The sequence below is a fragment of the Apis laboriosa genome, unplaced genomic scaffold (genome assembly GCF_014066325.1).
Source record: "Apis laboriosa isolate Shangri-la unplaced genomic scaffold, ASM1406632v1 scaffold112_cov148, whole genome shotgun sequence".
NCBI classification, from domain to species: Eukaryota; Metazoa; Arthropoda; class Insecta; order Hymenoptera; family Apidae; genus Apis; species Apis laboriosa.
Window position 1 is genome coordinate 2568365 of NW_025220865.1, and position 23267 is coordinate 2591631.

General features: G+C 24.4%; 1 protein-coding gene and 1 long non-coding RNA gene across 2 annotated transcripts; one reads left to right on the forward strand and one right to left on the reverse strand.

Moving 5' to 3' along the window:
* Nucleotides 1-1247: 1247 nt before the first annotated feature.
* Nucleotides 1248-18352, reverse strand: LOC122714118 (ras-like protein family member 10B). The gene is made up of 5 exons (XM_043935180.1): nucleotides 17117-18352; nucleotides 7195-7390; nucleotides 4172-4408; nucleotides 2651-2854; nucleotides 1248-2174 (listed from the first exon to the last, which is right to left on the reverse strand). Exons 1-5 carry the CDS (start codon nucleotides 17119-17121, stop codon nucleotides 2049-2051), a joined length of 768 nt encoding a protein of 255 aa, XP_043791115.1. The 5' UTR covers nucleotides 17122-18352; the 3' UTR covers nucleotides 1248-2048.
* On the forward strand, nucleotides 9707-21070 carry LOC122714122. The gene is made up of 4 exons (XR_006346580.1): nucleotides 9707-9804; nucleotides 11874-12174; nucleotides 19342-19456; nucleotides 20509-21070. It is a non-coding gene; the product is annotated as an uncharacterized LOC122714122 (long non-coding RNA).
* The last annotated feature ends 2197 nt before the right edge of the window (nucleotides 21071-23267 follow it).

Below are 23267 nucleotides of genomic sequence, written 5' to 3' on the forward strand. Positions count from 1 at the left end.
TTATTTGTTTTAAATATAGTTTGAGATAAGAGGAATTGAAAATATTTAGTTAGAAATGAGTGATAAGGAAATAAGCTAAATAAAAAATTCATAAAACTTGATTTAATTTTCGATTATTTTTTTTTTTTATTGCGTTACTTCTGCATACAAAATATTATGTGATATTTTGTATGTAAAATGACGCTTATTTGATATATTTTCGATGACTGTACAAATTCATGTCGAAGTTTTTGTACCTTGTCTAGATTTGCTATTTCGATACAAAGATTTTTTTTCCAACGAACACATGTTTGTATGTAATGTGTATGTAATGTACAGTTTATATGTTGTTCTATTCAATATATTTAACACTTAATATATTTATTCTGCGTGGTCTACACGTGTACTAAATAATAAATTGATGTGAAAATAAAATAACAATAATTGATTGTTGGCACAATATTCTTGATTTTAATAATTAACATAAAAAATATTTTAATGATCGTTCAACGATCGTTAAACTTTATTATTCAGAACTGTTTTCGCTTAATTAATCGTTTAATTATTGAGCCAATAATATTTTGCGTTAAAATGCGTATAAATGACAACAACGGTTAACATACATTTTTTTAGAGATCTGCATATGTATAGGTACAGTATTTCACAATATCAACAGCTACGCTTACTGGCTAGTGATTAATTCCTTAACAGTATAGTAAAATATATATTATGTATATTGTATACACTATTGCTTGATCTGAGGTAACTCTCAATAACATACTATTATTACATTTATTTGTTTGCTATTATCATTTTTTTATTAATAATATTAATATTATTATTATTAGGCCGAATACATTATTGAAAAGTAAAATAAAAAAATTATTTTGTATATTCAAAGATATAATAATACAGCAACAAAATATAATAAAACAATATCACAGATAAAGCAATGTTAAAAATAGAATGAAATTTGTCACATTTGTATACAGATTTTTTAAATTTTTCTCAAAAATATAATTTTTCGAGATTTATGTAAAATGATTGATTTTAATCGATAAATAAATTTATCTCTCATATATATATTGTATTTTGAATAAAAAATTTAATTTATAATTTTTAAACATTTTTCAAAAATTTATATTTAACTAATGAAAATTGAGATATAATACCTTAAAGAAATTAAAGATTTTGAAAAAAAGAGATAAATCCATTTATATATTAATTTTTGTAATATAAAATATGGCTAATTTTTTAGAAAATATAAAAATTGCACGATATATTTACAAAGTGAATTATAAAATAAATTGTCGAAATTAAATTACACATAGAGAGATTCGGCAGTCGATTACGTATATACATACGTATTTGCAATATTTTCATCATTCTCAAAAGAGCAGTTGTATAACATGATTGCATTATTTTTCAGTGTTAAAATTACACAATGAGCAGTTTTGTGATAATATTCACAGACAAGATCTGAAGCTTCTTCGATTTGCGAAATATGTATATTCAATATTTTTTCCATAACTAGATTCTTATTTTCATAATACTGATAAAGGTTCTTATTTTCATAATACTGATTCATGAATTTTGAGAGATCTTTTGCAAAATATAATCAATTAATTATAACGAAGAATATAAAGTTAAAATTAATTGAAAAATAATAAAATCATCTTACTAAAATAACTTTTGATTGCTTGTTTCAATTTGTACTTATTATATAGTTATTAAATTTATAAAAATGATAAAAACGTTTAGAATTTTTTCATAAAAAACTGTTCATGTTTTCGTTGAAAAATTTCAATGTTTTGACTAATTACAATACTGCATTCATTATCAGTTACTGCATTATCGATTAATGAACCGAAGAAATTCATATATTCTTATTTCATATTACAATTCCGTTAGATGACATCGGAAATAATTGTTCACAATGAAGTTGATCTTTCGCATTTTCCATTTCTGGCTCAAAAAATCTACGACCCTGTATCATGGTATGGATAGAAGCAACTTCTTTTGATAATGTGGTCGCAAAAGTCGAGCACGTTGATTTTCTGGCTTCAATGTCAGAGAAGAATACATTTTTCGCTGGTGTCATGCGAGTGAGATCGTAGGGGTTGCGAAGGTGCAGGCGTGGGGGAAGGTGGTCGTCCTTCCACAGCTTGAATACTCTTCATTAATTCACGAAATACCTATTAGGAATATATATTTACTATATTTTTCATTAAATATATTTTTTTACATTATATACTTTTATTTTGTAATAATATATACAATAAATAAAACTTTAATCATGCTTTTTTTTAGTTTTAAGTATGCTTTATAAAATAGAAAATTTTGGAAAATAGTTTTTCATAATAATATAGAATATTTTTCGTGACAAGATAGTATTTAACAAAGTTAGTTCATAAAAGAACGTTAATTCCTTTATATTTTTTTATTTAAATTTTTTTTTAAAAAATGAAATTCCAAAAATATATTTATTTTACAAAATAATAAATATTTTTATATTGAAAATATAAAAATTTATTTATATATATATATCTTTAAAATTATTAAAAATGTCACGAATGCATTTATTTATTCGATTTAAATATTTTAATTAATTCCAACGTCATCGATAATTCCCATGGCACTCATCGTATTAATAATACGATATTGTACGTACTTGCACAACACGGCAGTTAAATCTGGCGCTACATTCCACGTAGCCACATCGCCAGTGCTTTCGAACGAGATTAACGATGTCCCTGTAGCGAGTTCCGGAAGCAGCCGCAGGCGACAATTCGTCTTGTTTGTTCCCAACTACCAATAACGGTACGCCCCTCATGTCTCGTGCTTCGTAGATTTGATCTCGTAACATTCTAATGTGCTACGATAAATTAAATATTATATAATAAATTAAATTTATAAATTAAATTGTTTTAATATAGATGAAATGTAGATAAAAGGCAGACATAAAAATAATGGAAAATTATGGAAAACATGTATACATATTTATTATGTATACACAATATTACATTTTATAATAGATGAATATAATGAATAATGAATATATTTAATAATATAATATAATATAATATAAAATATTAATTACACATAGTAATATATATATTATATACATGTATATTAAAATGTTAAATGCAATGATTAATTGAAAAAAATATTATAAGGGAAATCTTTATCAATTTTTTCTAAATCTGTGCATATTTTTCATTGAATGGGGAAATGAAAGAAAGTATAAAAAAGAAAGATAATCACAACAAAGATGGAACAAAGAAAGTTTTCATCCCTATATTGAGCATAAAGAAAGATCCATAATGAAATGGGGATAATAATAATTGGAGTGGAAAAATTTTTAAGGGAATTCTTAAGCATAAACACATTTATTTGGAATCTCTAGAAAAAATATATTTGTGAAAAAGTTGCAATTAAAACAAATAAATTGTTAGCGATATAAAAAACAAAATTTAATTACTTAATATTTTAAATAAAATAATTGTATTACATTTATATTATTATCTCGAATTAAAATTATTAAAAAAATTCATTCGAAATTTTTCGAAATTTTACACTTTAGACTTTTTATACTTAAGATTCTGTTAATAATGATTAATTATTATGTAAAGATTTATAGAATTAGATAAAAACATGAGTCATAAAATCATAAAATTCTAAGTGCTTCATTTTGTTCAATTTTCCGTGAGATATCATCGGTATTCAAAAAGTTATCGAGAAAATAAGATCTACGATCAAGGGATTGTCTGATAATAAAGTCTCGGTCTTGTATGAGTTAGGAACAAGGGATAATCTTATTCTTCTGATATAGTGATTTATGATATAAGATAATCTTAAGCTAAGATTAAGTTTACACTATAAAAAAGTAATGTTATATATCAAATTTATATGTTATAACTTTGTTATATCTATTTTTATAATTACAGATCTTTCTATTTTACAAAATATTATTTTTTATAAATTAAAGAATAATACTTTTTATAAATTAATATATTACTTTTCATAAATTAAAAAAAATCTAATAAATTATTCGATCAAAATTATTTCGACCAATCAGAATTAAATTACCAAAATATACTATACAGCGTAGGTATAACTAGATGGTAGGTAGTAACTAGATGGCGCGCATCCATAGTAAATTGATGATATATTTTTATACATGTATGCATACCTGAAACGTGTCCTGATTGCTCAGATCGAATACGAGAACGTAAGCGTTCGCACTTCGTAATCCGTAATAACGAAAGTCCGTCCATTCGAGGTGCGAGCTGACCGGAAAATACGGGATCATTGGTAGATCCGTGATTTTTAGTTCATACAATCGATCGGCAAGTACCACGCTCGGATAGAAAGTCTCTCTACGTTCGGTTGGCTTGTATTCCTCGCTGAATTCGCTCCACACGAATTGCTGGAACCCATAAATGAGCACTAACACTAATGTATCTTTACGATTCGAATTTGTCGTTCTCGTTAACGGAAAATAAATGGTGAGAATTCTAGGACTTCCTGCTAACTCGACTGATTTAAGTTTTTCGCGTAATTAACGAGTTCTTTCGAAGCGTAAATTCATCGAAAATATTTTGACATTTGATTATATATAATTTTATTTAAATTTTTTATACATTAAATATGTGTATGGTTTAAATAATTATTGAATTATTGATTTGTTTTTTCAAGATAATATATCATGCTAAAAATTATTTTTTTTTCCAATTTTATATAAAATATTTGAGAAAATGTATTGAAAAAAATAATACATACATGATAAAATCTTTGTGTATGTATATTACGATCTTTCCTATGATGTTGAAGAATTAAAGTGCTGTTTCATGGTAATAAGAAAAAGATAAGACTCTGAAAATTGAATTATATTATGTTGAATTATATTGAATAATAAAAATATTTATAAACTATGAAGTAAAGGCGAATATACGAAGTTATTGTTTCAAAGTGTGCAAGATTTAGAATTCCAATATTTCCGGAATGCAATGTTGTGAATATTTATATGTTGTTCCACTATCTCTCGCCTGTTGCATTGCTATAGTAATCGATATATTATTATCGATATATATATATAGAAATTGTTATGAGAAAAAAAATTCTGTATATAAATTCTACCTTACGCAAATTTTAAATAATATAATCTTTAATTATCGATTAATTTTTTTTTTAATCAATATTTGATTTAAAATACATGAAATTGAAAGTTTTTAATGTGTATATATTTTATATTTATACATATATATTAATATCTTAAGATTATACTAGAATTTATTTAAAGAAATAATTTTCCATAATTTTGAAGAATTTTTATTTAATCGAGAAAAATTTAAAAGATTGAAATTTAGTTAAAAATTTTAAAGATTGAAATTTTAAAAATTTTGACATATACTTTTCACTACAATATTTTGTGTCCTCTTTTCAACGACTTTCAATTTCCTCAAGAGGCGACAGTTAACCGGAAACTGGTCCCGGAAATGAGCGGAAGTCATCCACATCTTGCAAAGTGATGTTCGTGACAATTGAACTAAAATGGTGAATCTCTTGCTAGTTTTATTGATTGCTCAATTATCGATATTGTTAAGCTCTCATAGTTTTTTATAAATTTTTTTAATTTTTAAAATTGGAAAATTATTGCAATTTTAATGATGTTTATTTGAATTTTTTTTTATTCTTGATTAGATCTTCATAATTTTTCACAATTAAATTAATTTTCTTAAACTTAAATTTATATTGTAATTTTTTTATATTATTATTATTTTATATTTTAAAATTTCTTATATTTTTTTAAAATTCTATCAACGAAATCGTCTAGAGAATTCGTAAAAAATGTAGTCACGCGTGACTTTTTTCAATCCCTAGTGAGCCTTCATGAACATCGATCGTCGTCTTGAACCGAGCAAAGTGTTAACAAAGTGTCACTTTCTTATTTTCAGAGTCTTTCATCGACATCGTCAGAATTTTTTATTCTATTTTTATTATTTCATAAATATTTTTTATGCATTAATAAGTAATCGAAAGCAATTATAAATTCATTCATAGTAATTTAATAAAGTGAAGAATAATTGTATCTTGAATTGTATTAACTTGTGTTATTTTAATTTAAAATATTTCAAAATAATTTCTTGTTAATCTTAATAATAATCCCGTTATAAAACGTATAATCCTATAAAAATCTGTAATCAAATATAATAAAAGATAACTTTTCTTATCAATGATCAATCATTATTGATTGCATTTACTAGAATCCATAATGAAATAAAAATAACTTTATCATTATCATCCTATAACCACAATTGTGGTATACCTTATAATTAATATAAATAATATAGAAAAAAGAAAAAGTATTTCAACGTAAAAAAACAATTTTCACATAAACTAGCAAACCATAATAAAAAAAAAAAAAAAAAAAAGAAAAAAAAGAGTGTCAGAATCAGCTACAGAAAATTACAGGTAGCTGAGCGAATATCAGCGAATATTTTCATTAGCGAGGAGAGGTTAGGTTTGTTAAATGGGATGGCACAATAAATATCTTACGGATGTGCAGTATTCGCCTCGTTTAATTACACAATAGTCGTGTTGCGTGCTTGCTTATTAACTTACGCTACGTTACTCCTTCTCTGTAGATCTCGAGATATACATATACTTCATTTGTTCCAACCTTGTCGAGGCTACGAATGATGATCCAACGACGAGGTGCATTTTCACAATTTCTTGTCAAACCGAAAGTTTGAACTGGCAAACGTTTGACGTGTATTCAAGAAAATTACGCTTTAATTGAGAAGGTGCGTTTGAGGAATGAAGCGAATGGAGAAATTACACGTATATATGTGCATGTATCCTTTAAATGTAAAATTCTAATATGAAAATTTGAATGAATTGTATATATATACATATATGTGTCAAGAAGTCCCAGCATTTCTCAGATAACTTAAAATTCTAATGAATAATTTTTATTGACAAATTGTTATTTTTATTTATAATAAAATGTAATGAAATATATCAAAATTAAATTTAAGATAAAATTTCGATTGATGTGAAATTATAATTAGAAATTCGAATTATAATTAGAAACGGAATTGCTTTCAAAATTAAGATGATTAATTTTATGTTAATATATGAAATATTTCAGATACGCGATATAATTCGAAATATCGATGTGTTTTGATTTGATTAAACGAAATTAGCGCTCACCCTAATTATGCTGGACTTTCCCACCCTGGGTGCACCGAGAAACACAACTTTGACACGATCCAGAGTGTCTGCGGGGCTTTCCTCCTCTTTCGATCCGCTTTCGGCGTTTTCACAAGTTATTGTCTCGCCTCCTCTCCTTTCCAAGTAATCCAGATCGAGTTCTATGAACCATTTGTACAATATGTATCTTCGAAATCTAACATACGAGATAGAAATTTTGTTTATAAAATTATTCTTTATTATATCTTTCGATAAGTAAGATTTTTATTATCAATTCTTTAGATAAATTTTCCTGAAAATTTAATAACAAATTATGGAGAAAGATGTTACAAAGTAATTATAAAAAAAATTGACAAAATGAATTTTTAATTGTTTCTTCAAATTATATTATATATCGATTAATTATATTATGTAGATATTTGCTTTTCTCCATAATTGAGCAGAATAATTACAAGTAAATTATTTATTAATAAAATAATGTACTGACAAAGTACAATATTGCAATTCATTAATAAGCAAATGAATATGAATATATGTAATTTATAATTCATAATTAGCTTCAAACATGGTTCACAATATTTTCTATCTCCTTTACATATATTAATTCTAAAATTTAATTCTGACATTTATCATTATAAAAATAAATTTTCTCATATTTATCATTATTTAAAATTTTCTCATATTTATCATTATTTATCATTATTTTATTATTTATTTAATAAAATATTGCGATAAATTAAAATTTGCAATAAAAGAAAATTTGTCGAATCTAGTTATCATTCTAATGTTACAATATATCAACAATTTCATGAAGTTATAAAAATTCGACGACGAGAGGGTATGATAATTCGATAAAAGTGAATATAAAAAGCTAGATATTTTTCCACTGATATCGAAATCGACTCTGGATTATTTTTCATCCACCTTGGAACTTTTCTGTTGAAATTTATTATTCATGAATGAGACGAATATTTTTACGTGTGACGTACAAAGATTCTTCTCCCCCTTTTTCCTCCTTTTGAATGTTAAAATCAGGTTTAATCGGTGATCAGAATAGTAAATTCATCTTGTCGGTCACTTATTATAATATTCAAGATTTTTCATTAAATTATATAATGATTTTATCCATTTACATAATTTTTACCTAATATCTGAAAGTGAAAAAAATTCTATTTTTTTTTAAGTAACAAAAAAGTTTTTCTCTAAAAATGAAATTTCGATTTATTTTAACTCGAGGGGAATATTAAAATTAAAAAATATGATTTAAGCGAATATAAAAAAAAATGGAAATAATAAATCTCTATGAAAATATATAATAATTCCCTGGTGATGAAATTTAACGTTCGAGAAATTAAATTTTTAAATATGAAATGAGAATAAATTTCTGCGACAATTTTTAATTATTGTTATTATTATTATTATTATTATTTTTGTTAAAAAAAAAGTGACAGAATGATTTAAGACAGCTTTTAAAGTTTCGAAAGATTTCTAACCAATACTAGTTCCGGGAACACGTTGATGTCGAAATAATTATATTTTTGCTGCTCTCGAAGCATTATCCACTGTTCTATGATAATCTGTATAAGCGGAGCGATAAAATTCTATTATCGTTACGAAAGTTTCTTCGTAGGAATAAGTTTCATTTTAAAGGGAACAAAGATGTTCAGGATATCTTTATTCCATAAATTTTTTAAGCAATTAATAGTTATCTAAATTTTTAACAAGAACTATCAATGTTACAAAAATAATTTTTATCTTCTTTTTTTTTTTTTTTATAATTTATTTATCTTTTATACGTGTAATGTAAATAACCTAAGCCAACTTGAAGTAAATTTTTAACATCATTTTTTAACATAGTTCAATCTTTGTTATAATTTTTTTAAAATTCTATTCATATGTTATATTACAAAATATAAAAATTAAGTATTATTCATTATTATTGATATAATTCTAATTTTTGATTATTGAAAATTAGACAGTTTTTATTAATTACTATTTTCTCTTGAATTTGATATTGCTTTTCTAAGCGATTTCGGTGGTCTAAATTTAGATATCAATTTAAAGCCTCCAGAAATTTGAGATTGATTGCCTTGAAAACTGATATACACCACCCTCTACTTTATAGAAAGTATTCTAAATAAAACATAAATTGTGTAAATAAATATATATAACATAAATTAAATTTTTCTAAATTTATCTTTAATATTATTTTAACAATTATTATAATTTGAGAAAATATATATTCAAAATTATATTTATATAAATTAAATAATTTAAATATTCTTTTCTTTTTTATTAAAAAAAAAAATACAATATAACTAGTAATGCAATATTTTAAAAATCAAATTTACCGCCATTACAACGATTTTCAAATAATTGCATTCACATAGATTCCTCTTCATTAGATTTATCACATATAGATGTCGTTGCACGCAACATATACAATTATACATATATTTCTCGATATTGCTTTCACATCTCAATTCAGAACGTTTAATTTTTCGTTTGAAATGGCAGATAATCGACGTTTACTTTATCTTCATGAGAAATATTCACGACTTTTGATTAAACAACGATAGCCAATTGAACGATAATCGATTATTTAAACGAGTAAGTATGTTTTTTCCATTCGCTAAAGCGATTTTTTTTTTATGAGAGATTATTATTTAAATTTATTTTTATCCAAGTTTAAACTTCGAGCACGATACGGACAATTTCCTTTCAAACTCGTTTCGTTTAGATGTCTACACAAAACTCGTTTCTTTGCCACAAAAGAGTTCGATTAAATTTTTTCTTTTTCATTTTTTTTTTTTATTATCAAATTTTATGTCGATTTTTTTTTATTTAATGATTAACGAATGGAATTTTATTTCGATTATTGCATTTGTTTTGAATACTGATGCAGTTTATGCATTTTTTATATTTAACTACGTTTATAATGAAAAATTCAATATATCGTAAGGAATAAAGAAAATTCTCGTTTATTCGTGGAAAAATCTATTCTTGGTGAATTTATTTTTTAAAAAATATAAATGAAATTTTTTAGGTTATGAATTTTATGATATCCTTGATGATTTTAAAAATATTTTAGTATAATAAATAATAATTTGATAAATGCAAAAATATTAGATAATTTATAAATATTTGCTCGTTTGAAATAGTAATTAATCATAATTAGTTGAATTTTCTCGATAAAATTATAATTTTTTCGAGACTGGAATTTTTCTGAACTCAGATCCATCAATTTTAATAAAAAGTTATGTAATGTTAATACATAATTTTTTATTTCTAATTCTTTATTATTTTCAAACTTTCAATCAAATTTAAAATATTTCAAAAAGAAAAAAAAATATTAATAAATCCACGATTATATAATATCCAATCAGAATAATAATTTTTAATAATTTTCAAAGAATAAAACAGAAGAGAATAAAATTAATTTTTTCAATTATTCAACAAAAGCTTTTAATCAAGATTCATAGCGATATTTTAATATCATAAACATATTTATTAATTCCATTAATTCGCTCGTATATAAATTTATTTGATTAAAATCGGTATTTTTACTTTTATCTTTTTTCTTTCTTTTTGTTTTCTTTTTTTTTTTTATTATTATTATTAATTCATCGAACAAGCAAATTTAATCGTCATGTATAAATAAAAATAATATTTATCGGAGAAATAGCTGATCTGAATACAAGTAATATAATTTTCCACGTCGAACTTCTATATTTTCGAAACCGCTAAGTTATTTGCACACTTCTTGGGCACGTTCGCGTTTCATATATGAAATTTTCCAGGAAAATTGAATTTTAAATAAATTTCGTACGCCATGTGCTCTCCCTCCATTTTACTTCATTATCAACGAGGGAGAGATTCGTGTTTCACACAACTTGATGTTTACATTTGAAAATACTGACTTGAAAATTTTCAATGTACGATTAAATCTAGTATTTTATTTATCTGAATAAATATATAAATTTCGTTAACTGTAACTAATTAAATTTCTTTTCAAAACAAATATTTAATGATAAATTAACTTAAATCAAATATTTTAATGATAAATTAATAAATCAAATTTACTGAAGAAAACATTAATGAATATTTTCAATAATAATGAAATTTTAATAAAATAAAAAATGTTGAACTTGTAATTGAAATGTAAATAATTTCAATCAATTTGGTGAAAATTATCCTTAATTAAAAAATAATAACAACATAAAATAAAAGTGTTAAAAATCAATTGAAAAATGAAAACATTTAAAAAAAATTACAAAGTATCACTATTATCATTGTTTATTGAACAAAATTTAATTTTTAAATATCACAATGGAACAATTTTGCTTGCTAGCAATTCAAAATTCGAATGAAAACCATTTCTTCAATTATCATTATTAAAACTTAACCTAAAAAATAATTCTAAAAAAAAAAAAAAAACAAAAAAAAAACAGAAACAAAAATAAATATTATCACATAATAATTATATTCTCATAATTAATTTATAAAACAAATCGAAACTATTCTTCAAAATATTCAAAATCCCCATCATTTAATGAAATCTATTCCATGATATATTTATACTATGCGAATATAACCTACAAGCATTCAATAAAAATCAAATATAACAAAAATTGCAATAAAATTCACAGATTATCCTTTATTTATCTTTTTTTTTCCAGAAAACAGATTACCAAGGAGGCGTTTGTTGCCATATAAAGTCGGCTTAGAATGCAGGTCGTTCTCTCTTCTCCCGCGGTCCATCGAGGTGAACGCGCGATTACCACGGGTCGAGGCATGAACACAGACTGTCGTACCTGCGAGGAGGGGCGAGCTTCGCGGTCGAAGCTCGTAGCCCGACTGGCATCGCTGCTCTCTCGAGCTTACGGCCAAGGAGCGATCACCGATGCTGATTGACGCGTGTGCTATACGCAGCCTTTCAATTCGTCCAGACGATTATTTTATAACGAAAGAATCAAAAAGGTGAACTTTTTCTTTTCCCCTTTTTTTAATTTATTTATTTATTTTTTTTTCTGAGGAATTTGTAATTAAAAAATTGGATGTAAGATTGTAGAATTATTAGGAAGGAATAAGATTTCTTTATAAAGGTAGTTTTTAAGTATTTGTATATTTTTTTTTTATTTCTTATATAAAATTTGTAGATGGAAAATAAAGTGTTTCAAGATTTTGTAATCGGATTATTGTAATCGGATTATTGTAATCGGAAAGTCGAGAAATGAAAATTCTTTTAATTTTTATATATGAAATTTGCAATTGCAAAATTGAGGTTAGGTTTGAAAGATTGGCAGATTGTTAGACGATTCTATATTTTTTATAAAGAATATCGGTGTTTAAGGATTTTATTCATTATTTATGATTATTGTCATCGAAAAATAGAAAATTTTTTTTATAATTTTTACATAAAATTTTCTTAAAAGTTAAAAAATCGAATATTGGAATTACGGTAAAAGAATTATGAGAAGTACGATTAAAGAATTGTATTTTCTTTTTTTTTTTTTTTTAAAGTTTGCAATTAAATTGAAGTTTGCAGAAAATTGAATTCATGATTGAAAGATAATATAATAAATAATAAATGATATTGAAATAAAATTTAAAAATATTCTACAAGATTAATTATTTTCATATTTCATGTTCGTTGATTTTATTTTGATTTTTATGCCTTTTCAAAAAAATAATATAATTTTATATCGCTTTACCATGCATATATAAAGTCACTTCTAGTTTCTACATTTTTCTAAAGTTTTAAAGGATTGCTTTCAGAGTTGCAGGCTTTTTGACGTGCAGCATATCGTATTTACATATATATATGTATATATACACACATACATATATAAGTTTATAAGTAGAATAAAATTCCATTGAAATCTCGATCCTCTTCCATGCTTTTTTCGCAAGTAACTAAATTTTTATATTATTTTTAACATTTTTTAGAGCGTTATTTTTATTCACAATTTTTTCCAATAATGCTTTAAATAAAATTTATTCTAGAAATAATAAGGTATATTTCAAGAAAAAATTTTTAAATTTGTTATTAAATATTAAATTAGGATTAATTACTTAACATAGGATTAATTATTATTATTTTAAAAGTTATTTAAGAATTTTTATATTAAGAGTTAAAAATCAATTTTAATAGAAATAATCGAGAAAATTCATATTCATTAGTAAAATGTTAAATTGTAATTGTAATTTTAATCTGTGAACGATGAATCAAAAAATTTCATTGAACTCAACAAGATAAATGTTGCATTAACGAAATTTAATTGTAATTAAATAGTTAGATTAAACGCATATGTGTAATTAACTAATTTAAACTAATTACCTTGCATTAATTATTCTGTTGCTTTAGATGTTTCGTTATATCTCAGGTTTAATTTTACATTAATTACATTAATTTCGAATATTATTGATAATGAAATAAATTATGAATCTTTGATCTTAATTAAAATTGAAATCATTATGAAAAAAAAATAAATTATTACATTACAAGTTATAATTACAAATTATTAGAAGAAAAACTTCATAAAATTATATAATTATATAATTCTTAATAAATATTCTTAATAATAATGCATTCTCATTAGTTAATAATTTTTTCTTATAATAATTATAAATATTTAAAAGAGGAATTAAAAACAATAAAATTTAATAATAAAAAAATATAATAATTTAAACTTTCTTACATTACAAATTAGAAAACAAACAATCTGCGCATGAGACTTAAAAAAAAAACTAAAACTACATGGTATTATAATAATCTATTTGAAAACGTGTAAAGATAATAAAATCAAATTTAAGCCAGTGAAGATTGAAAATAATAAAGGTCTTCAATTATAATATTTCTGTAGTATTCATAAACTTGGAATCTCTTTATATTAATATTTTCATAAATTATAATTTAAGATGAAGTTGAAGACTATAGTTTTATAAAATTCGATATATACATTTTATTCAAGAAGATTTAGAAAAAATATATTATATTCGATGTAATAGAAGACATTTAGAGCTTGATACTTTTATATTTGGATCAATAAGAGTCGACGCATACATTAAAACATTCGATGGAAAAGAACTCGGATTCGGGACACTTTTCCAAGAAATAATTTTAAACTTTGAAACTTTTTCGATATGATTATTTTTGCAGTGAAAAGCAGTGTAATACACGGAATATAAAATTTATGGATTCATATATATTATTGTTCAAAAGTTTAAAAGTGATCATATTTTTGCTTAAAATAAAAGATCTTTGAAAGTATTATAAAAATTACTATTTATAATATATTTAATAACAAATATTTTAAATAAAAAAAATTTATTAAATAGAATTTCTAAAATTTATTTAAAGATAATTAAAAAAAAATAAATAAATAAAATAGTGGTCAATTTGATGAATCAAAAATTTGATTTTAATTTATACTTCTCTGAGATTTTGCTATTATCTTAGTTTATTATGTATGTACTATTTTTTAACAATATATAACAATATACAACTGAATTAATATTTTTTTTTGTATATCTATATTTATTTATAATGTTGAATATATTTGTATTTAATTCACAAAAATAAATTTAATTTTTAAATCATTTTACATTTATATATTCAGCAATTAATAAAATTTAGAAAAAATAAAAATTACAAAAATAATAAAATAACAAAAAATCTATTAGAAATATATTTTTAAAATAATTTAATTGAAAAGATTCTATATATAAAAGTTCCATCACATTAATCTAAAACGAAAGATATCTTGTATTTTAACAGAATAATAATCCTCGTGGAATAGCAGGACCTTTTTCGAATTAAGATCTAATGTAAGATCCAGGAGCATGGAAGAACATGAAACGTGTTTCAGACTATTCTTAAGATCTAAAAGATCTTCCTAATTCCAGATCTTTTTCGGATTATCCTAATGTAAGGTCTAAGGGACCATAAGGGACTATAAAGGCAATTTTATAAATTGTTTTAAAATCTAAACGATCCTCCATTTCAATTTTAAAGCCATGATATCCATTTCGTTATATTTTCAAATTTTATAATTTGAGCATCAGCAATTTGAGACTATGAATCCATTTAAATTAATTTTAAATTCTAGAAGATCAACTATTCTAATTCTATCAATTATATAATATTAGCTTTTGATATTCAAAAGAATATGAAATATTATAATTCTTCGATATTGAAACTAAATATTTAAATAAAATTTTATGGATTTGAAATAAAAATTTGAAAAATTTAAAATATATTTAAAAAACTTTTCATTTTGATTCCACAATTATATTCTTGTGCATCAAATTTTGTAGTTTATTTTTCTTTATCCCAAGATCATAATTCTCATCTGAATTAGTTTTAAGTTTTAAGAGATTAACTACTCTAATTTAGTTAACAACATGATATTAGGAAGAATATTTCAATTGAAGATTCTAAACAAAAATGTTCACAAACATATCCCAAGATCATAATTCTCATCTGGATTAGTTTTAAGTTTTAAGAGATTAATTACTCTAACTTAGTTAACAACATGATATTAGGAAGAATATTTCAATTGAAGATTCTAAACAAAAGTGTTCACAAACATATATATAATCTGTTCATTAATTGTAAAGTACGAATAGTAGAATAGAAACTTTGAAGAGTACGAATATTAGTATTATGCGAGTATTAAAAAGTTTTTAAAAAATGAATTTCATGATTCTAAGTTTGGGAAAGTTAGGATTAAAATAATATTCAACAATTAGGATTAAAATGTCAATCCAAAAGATCTTCCAACATCTTTTCAGAACGTTTTCTATGATTTCAAAATCTTTTCAATAACCAAGTTCTAGGATCAAAGATGATCCAAATTGGATTTCAAGATTTAAAGATCATATTTGTTGGTGTTGCACAACCTCAAGGTATGTTGTGGTTAGTTTCTCAACTTATGAATGTAATTTGAAATAGTCTTTAGTAAAATCCAAAGTCCTGTGGTACTCCAGCATTACTATGCATTTCGTCATTCCGAGCATAGTTGTGTGATTAAATCTTTTGGACAGAATCAGAATTCTTAGATAAATTGGAGAATTATCTAATTTATTAATGTTCAAGTATCCTTATGTTCAAGTATTAGGATCTCATAATGATCTTATAAAATATATTAGATTTAGATACATATTAAGATGATATAATCATTTTAATCAGATTTTAAATAAGTTTAGATAATTTCAATTCAATTTTATAGATAATAGATTAATATATAATAACTATAATAGAATTTTTATGAATCGGTCAGTACTTAAATTCTATATCATCTATCCGATACATTCTATATCAATTTTCATATCTTTAGAACGATTCCTTTTATGTTCAATATATCTAACATCATCTTTATTGTAGTAGATTGGTTCCGTACGATCGTACAATTTTGAAATCGTTTGCTATTGAATTTCGTACTCTTCAAAATTCTCATATAAAGATATCAATTTTATGAAACTTACAATCAGTGATTAAGTTATGAAAAATGATAAAAAATTGTTAACTTAATCCTGTTGAAAAATTTTTAATCTTGAAATGCTGAATTAATTATTTGCATGATTGAAAAGTTATTAACAAAAACAATGGATTATAAAATGTTATTAAATTTATTTTGTTTTTTTCTATTTAAATTATTCAATTATGGAATATCTTCATATTTCAAAAAATAAAAATGAACATTTCAAAATGGAATGAAATATTAAAGCGATTATTTTAAATTAAAAATAAACTAAATTATTTCTTTCTTCAATAAATCACTATTTCTTAATTTCAATTCTATAATTTTAAAATAAAATTTTATATTTTAATCATTCAACTATTACGTGTATAATAATATATGGGAAAATTTATCGTAAATTAATTATTAATTTTTAAGTATAATGTGACAATACTTACGACATTGTTTTTGCGGCGGGAGGCTTCGCCTCCTCCTGCCGCTCGCAGTTTTTGTCCCTATGATTATCGGTGTTCCACAAGAAACTTCTTACTAATTGCCTCGTGTAAAAGTAGTTGAGCAAATCAATGTTTCACGATATATCACTTTAAAATGAATACTGTCACTGATAGAAAATATATTCTACTACTTCGATCTCACTTATTTAACAAAACAATGTATCGTTTTACATCGATCTCAATTAACTTCGTTATTTAACTTCGTATTAATCGTAACGTAATTTAAATTTTATACTATATTTCACCTAGTTACTTTTATCGTGTTAGTAGCATATATATTCATTTATTTATTTCAGCTACGAAACAAATTGAAAATACTATATATATATCCACAATTTAATTAATCTAATTGCATACCCAGCAAACCATTGATTTATTGTCAGGCACAGAGAGATTCAACTATTGCGCTATTTAAGAAACCGCATTCGTGGCTCTCATTTTTATCGACCCTTTGCCGATATACTGCCCGAAATAATTTTTCATCGTTGTGTAGCGGTTATGTAATGCCTCACGATAATACGCGGCACGAAATTTTTGATGAGTCTTATCCATCATCATTGCCAAATTATCTTTTATCGATCTTTCTCTATTCAAATGATCATTTTTCATTCGATGAAACGATCCACCTGTTTTGTTCAATCTTCAAATGCGCGTTCGCTCGCGCGGCACACTATTAACCTATTTCTTGCAATGACTTGCACGATCACTTGAACACGCACCGTAATTTTTTCCGTAATCGATTAAGAAATTCTTCCACTGCTTATACACTGTGATTTTCATTAAATTGATTTACTGACATTGAACAAAACCGATCGACCGATTTTTCGAAAAAATATTGTGGGCACGCGACGATAATGTCGTTTGTAGTCGCGTGGTTGCCTCGATTACGAGATCGTCGGTAATAATCTGCATAAGTTATCACGTTGAATCGCGTCGATAGAGTGCGAATCGAGCGAGTCCACTGGTCTGGGGGGCATCTCGTGCGTTTTCATCTGTAGACGTGTCTCGTGCGAAACGCAGATGTATTTTAATTCGTTGTTTCGCGTTATCGCGATGGAATTATCGTGAATCACGTCTCGTTCTTGATCGACTAGATTATTATGAATCGCGATCGCGCGGAAAATAGAACTCTTTCTATCACAAAACGAAAGAACGAGCTAGAAAACGGAGAAGCACCAGCAGCATCACGAGAGCACGAGGATAAGCTGTTTGGTGGACGACGATGTCGACCCCTGGACGATCGAAACTATCGACGGAGTCACTCTGATTCTGCGCATGCGTCAATTGGACTTCGCGCCAATTTCTTTCCGTCACATTGACTCCTGAGATTCTGCTTGCTTGTAATAATATTTTTCTAATAATATTTTCCTTTTTCGTAATTTTATTCGTGATTTTCTAAAGATTAAGAGTGAAATATGTATTTTAATCATTGAAGAATATATCAATAGGATTTTATTAAACTTATAGAAGAATTTATATTTTATTTAAAATTTTAATTAATATTATAGATTTTAAATAAATGTTTTGGATGAATGTGTAGCTGCTTTATTTGAAGTAAAATGTGCATTTTATTTATTGAAATAAGCGAGGTTGTTGCTCATAACCTTTTATGTTTCCATACTCGTATTCTCTTGGGTTGAATCTTAATGATTCGGAAGACACTACAGTCTACTATATTCTTGCAGCTATATCTTTCCACGAGAATGAATTTATTGTCGTAAAAGTTCTGAACTACGTTCTTAATTCTCCGCCATTTGCATTTAATTTTGTCGTAACTATAAGTGATATTTGTGAATACTGATTTAATGTAAACTTTACTATGTAACAGCTATATATAACGTGCTAAATAGTTATATGTAAAATATATATATGGAATTTTCTACAAAATTAAAATGTATAAAAATAAAAAAAAATAAATTAAAATATATTAAAAATTAAAATAAAAAATAGAAGATAAAAAATTTATTTAACATGTTAAATTTAAGTATATTAAATACATTAAGTTTGAGATTTTAGGAGTTTAAAGATTTTAGAAAAATGAAAACTTGATTTTTATCTTTAATGATTCTTCTAGAATAACACTTTCAAAGTTCATCTCAAATTTAATTCCGTTTCCTGTGATATCTTCAAACTAGATAGCTACTATTTATATGTATCTTATGTTTAAGGAAAAGAAGGATGCTGTAGAACAGGAAGACCTATTTATCATACGACGAGGCCCAGCCGATCGAAACTGCTTTCCGGTAAAGCCACTCTGAATGAGCATGCGCATTAAACAATCACGTAAGGATTTATGTTAAACAATAAAGTCGTATCGATTCACCTGTTTCTTCTATTTTTAATATCCAAGTCTCTCCAAGATAAATTTTCTTATTCCTAATCTTTTAAGTGCAAAATCTTTTTATCTTTTATATTAAAATCGATGAATTGTATAATATAAATATATTACATAATTTTTAACATTTGCAAAATTGTATAATTCTAAATATTTACATATGTAATAAAAATTTTTATTTGATTAAAAGTAAAAATAATAGTTTAATTAATAAAACAAATTTTATAGAATAGTTATAAATATTTATAATTGTTTTATATTTATATAATTTATATAATTTATATAATTTATATAATTGTTTTATATTATAATTGTTTTATATTTAGATTTTTATATGTTTTAGAAATTATCAGTGAATAATTTATTTTATAAATTATTGTTAAATATGTCTTTGTGTTAAATATGTTATTGGACTATAAGAAAGGATCATTTATCATCCAGTAACAGACTAAATTCAGAACTTACTTCTTAGTTATCTAAACTTTACATCAATTGTTATCGACATAGTGTATAAGAAATGGATGCATTTTTCAAAATTATTTTATACATTCATTTTTCACAAATATATATAGAAAAATACGTAGATGTAAAAATATATAAATACATAGATATTTTGAATAATTAATATATCTTTATGAATTTATTCATTCATTCACAAGCTTTTTAATGAATTCATTCTCCATATATTTATTTTTATACATTTTATATATTACATTCCTTCATTAAGATTATTTTTAAACATTAACTGGATGAACATTAAACATTAATCTTTTCTCTTTAAAAAAACTATCTCTGTGAAAAATTTCATTCAAGCTATATATGTTATCTCCATTTCTATCAGTTATAGGATAAAAAAAATAGAAGCCAATAATTCATTTCTACGATAGTACGCCAAATTTTCGCGCGATAAAAAAAGCAAATAAATTTCACAATAATCACTGTTATATCCGTAAATTTTAACACTTTACATCGTATATTTCCATTGAAAATTCCATTGCAGGTAAAATTCACACTGGCCGCCTCTACAGGATAGAATTCTCCAGGGATTAATTCCGTTGCATCCGTGGTTGTAGTTCATCTCGATTAACCATCGTTATATAGACACACCTTTGGCCTGATTGTCCGGATTCGAGATCCGGATTGCGAAATTCGAGAAAATTTGGTTGGCACATTTTTAAAGCGACTGTTTCCTTGCGAAGGATTACCTTACGTACCTTTTCGCAAATCATATTCAGTGTAAGTTCATTACCTCGCAGAGGACAGAGACGAATCGTGTTCGTGAACGTGGCGAGAAAGTCGAGTGGGAATAAATACGGTTCCGCTGATTTTCGAAAGGAGATTCGACATCGAGGCGAAAACAGTGGGTATGTTTTATGGAGGAGGTTGGGGTGAAGGTTTTAAAGACGAGGGATTGAGATTTTTAGATGGATGGTCGATGGAGGATTGGTTTGGTATGGGGATGTGATGGATTTGTGAAGAATTCGAGATTTCGAAGAAAAATATATTTGGAGAGAAGGAAATTAAATAGATGGATCGAGAGGAAAAGATTTTGAAAGTTAGGGGAAAATAAAATAAAAATTGGAATTTTAAGAATATATTTGCGGATGAAACTTTTAAAGTTTTGGAAAAGAGAAATAAAGAAGGATTTTGTTAAAAAAATTTCAAAAAGTTGAAAATTTTCTTTTGACGTTTTATAAATTATAAAATTAAACTTTTTATGAATATATGAATGTATAATTTAATTTGTTGGTAATATAAAAATATTTTGCAAGAAAAGAACGAACGATCTTGGAACATTTTATAAGACAAATATATTGTAGCTTTACATAGAGAGAAATCATTTATAATACTGACTGATTCGATTCACAATATGATTATAGTATCTATTAAATTACGTTCATGTTAAATTAAACGCATTTCGATAACATTGTTTTTTTATTGCTTAAAATTACACGTGGAAATAAATTATTCCATATATTTACGACTAGCACAAAAATTGTACAATAATATTTATTTATTTATAACGTATCATTATTAAAATTGTAATAAAATTATTACATTCTCGTAGACTATGCTTAGAAAAAAATTATGTTTCATTTGTTTCTTGTGAAATATGAAATATTTGTGCTAGAAAATTTGTATATATTTATTAATTAATGGCGGAGAGGAGATGCCGTGCACAAGTAGATGAAACCTTAAATTCTATGATACAAAGAAACGAGACGAACAATTTTACGATTTCGTTGAAATTTTCTACAAATTTGTAATTAACAGAAATTGATATACGAAAGGAATAAAAGAAAAAAAATTTGCAAGAATCGTTCCATAAATTAAACGAACAAAGTATGATAAAGCATTGAGATATTAAATTCGAAAAATTGAAGTAGAGATTTCGAATTATAAATATAATAAATTCGAAGAAGTAATATTGTTAAAATAAGAAATAATAGTGTACAAATATTTACATGTCAATAAAATTGTTTTATCATTTCTATTAAAATTACTTCAAAAAATCAAGATGCAAGTTTTAATTATCATTCGATGATTCAGAATATTTTTGTTTGTAATACGAGAATTTATTAAGTAATATATCGCTTCTTGCATCTTTATCCTTTCAGCAATTGCATCACAGCATATTGTACAAGATTATTTTTCAGCGTAATATTTCCCCGTTCGATTTTCTTTTGCATTGAGTGCAGCTTACTTACTAAACCTAACCTCACTTTAAAACTTATTACACATATTACAAATATTATTTTTTAATTTCCAACTTAAAGCTATTAATATTCGTAAAAAATACTTGTTCTTTATATTTTTATTTGTTTTTATTTCTTCGGTGATAAAAATTAATTTTTTGAAAATATTAGATTATAAATTTCTAACCTTTTCTAATTCTAACTTTCCTTTCTAAGAAAAAAAGATAAAATTATTAAAAGATATAAAAAATAATCAAGAATGGTAAGAAAAAAAACTCACTTTAGAATGTATATTGATTTTTGAGATGATTAAACTTTTCATATCAGCTGAACGAATCATTATTTTACGCTTCGATTCATCGTATTATCGTTGATCTTGTTTATTCGATTAATAAGCTTCGCTTTTCATCGATAAAACATAGATTATGAGTAATTATTAATCCATTGACCTAGGAGAATTTAATAAATACCTATTGAGATGTGATTAATTTAATATTATTATTATGTTATTTTTAGAGATAAAATAATTCTATATGTGCAAAGAAGAAAGAGATTAATTTGGTATTAAAATTTGTATTGCGATTATTATAAAAAAATATTTTTATAATAATTTAAATTTTCTTTTCTACAGAAAGTAGAATTAAAATAGTTCTGACAACAGTAATATGAGTTTTCTAGATAATAATTCACAATTAAAGAAGAAAATGGAGCGAATGGGTGAATTTACCATAAAGATTGCGTGAAAATTTTATTTTTTAAATGTTACCAGAATCTGTTTTCTTTTTTTATTATCACTAATTTTTATTAATTCATTCATTTGTACTTTTCAGTCTTTTATTTAAAAATATCTTTGATTAGAAATTTATATTAAAAATACGTTTGATTAGAATTTTTTTTTATTTAAATATTTGCTTCAATAATAATGTAAATATATCCTAATTTCGCTCTTTTCTATTTACTCTTTTATTTTTTTTCAGAAATAAAATTTAAAAAAAAATTATTTTTCTAGTTTTAAAATTAAAATTATAAGACAATAAAATTTCTATTTTTTTTTTTTTTTTTT

What these genes read in the sequence shown, in the direction of transcription:
- LOC122714118 (XM_043935180.1), bottom strand. An exon ending in GCAATCAGGACACGTTTCAG is followed by an intron (nt 2,855 to 4,171) that starts GTATGCATACAT and finishes AATTTATCGTAG; the next exon opens with CACATTAGAATGTTACGAGA. An exon ending in TTAACTGCCGTGTTGTGCAA is followed by an intron (nt 2,175 to 2,650) that starts GTACGTACAATA and finishes TATTCCTAATAG; the next exon opens with GTATTTCGTGAATTAATGAA.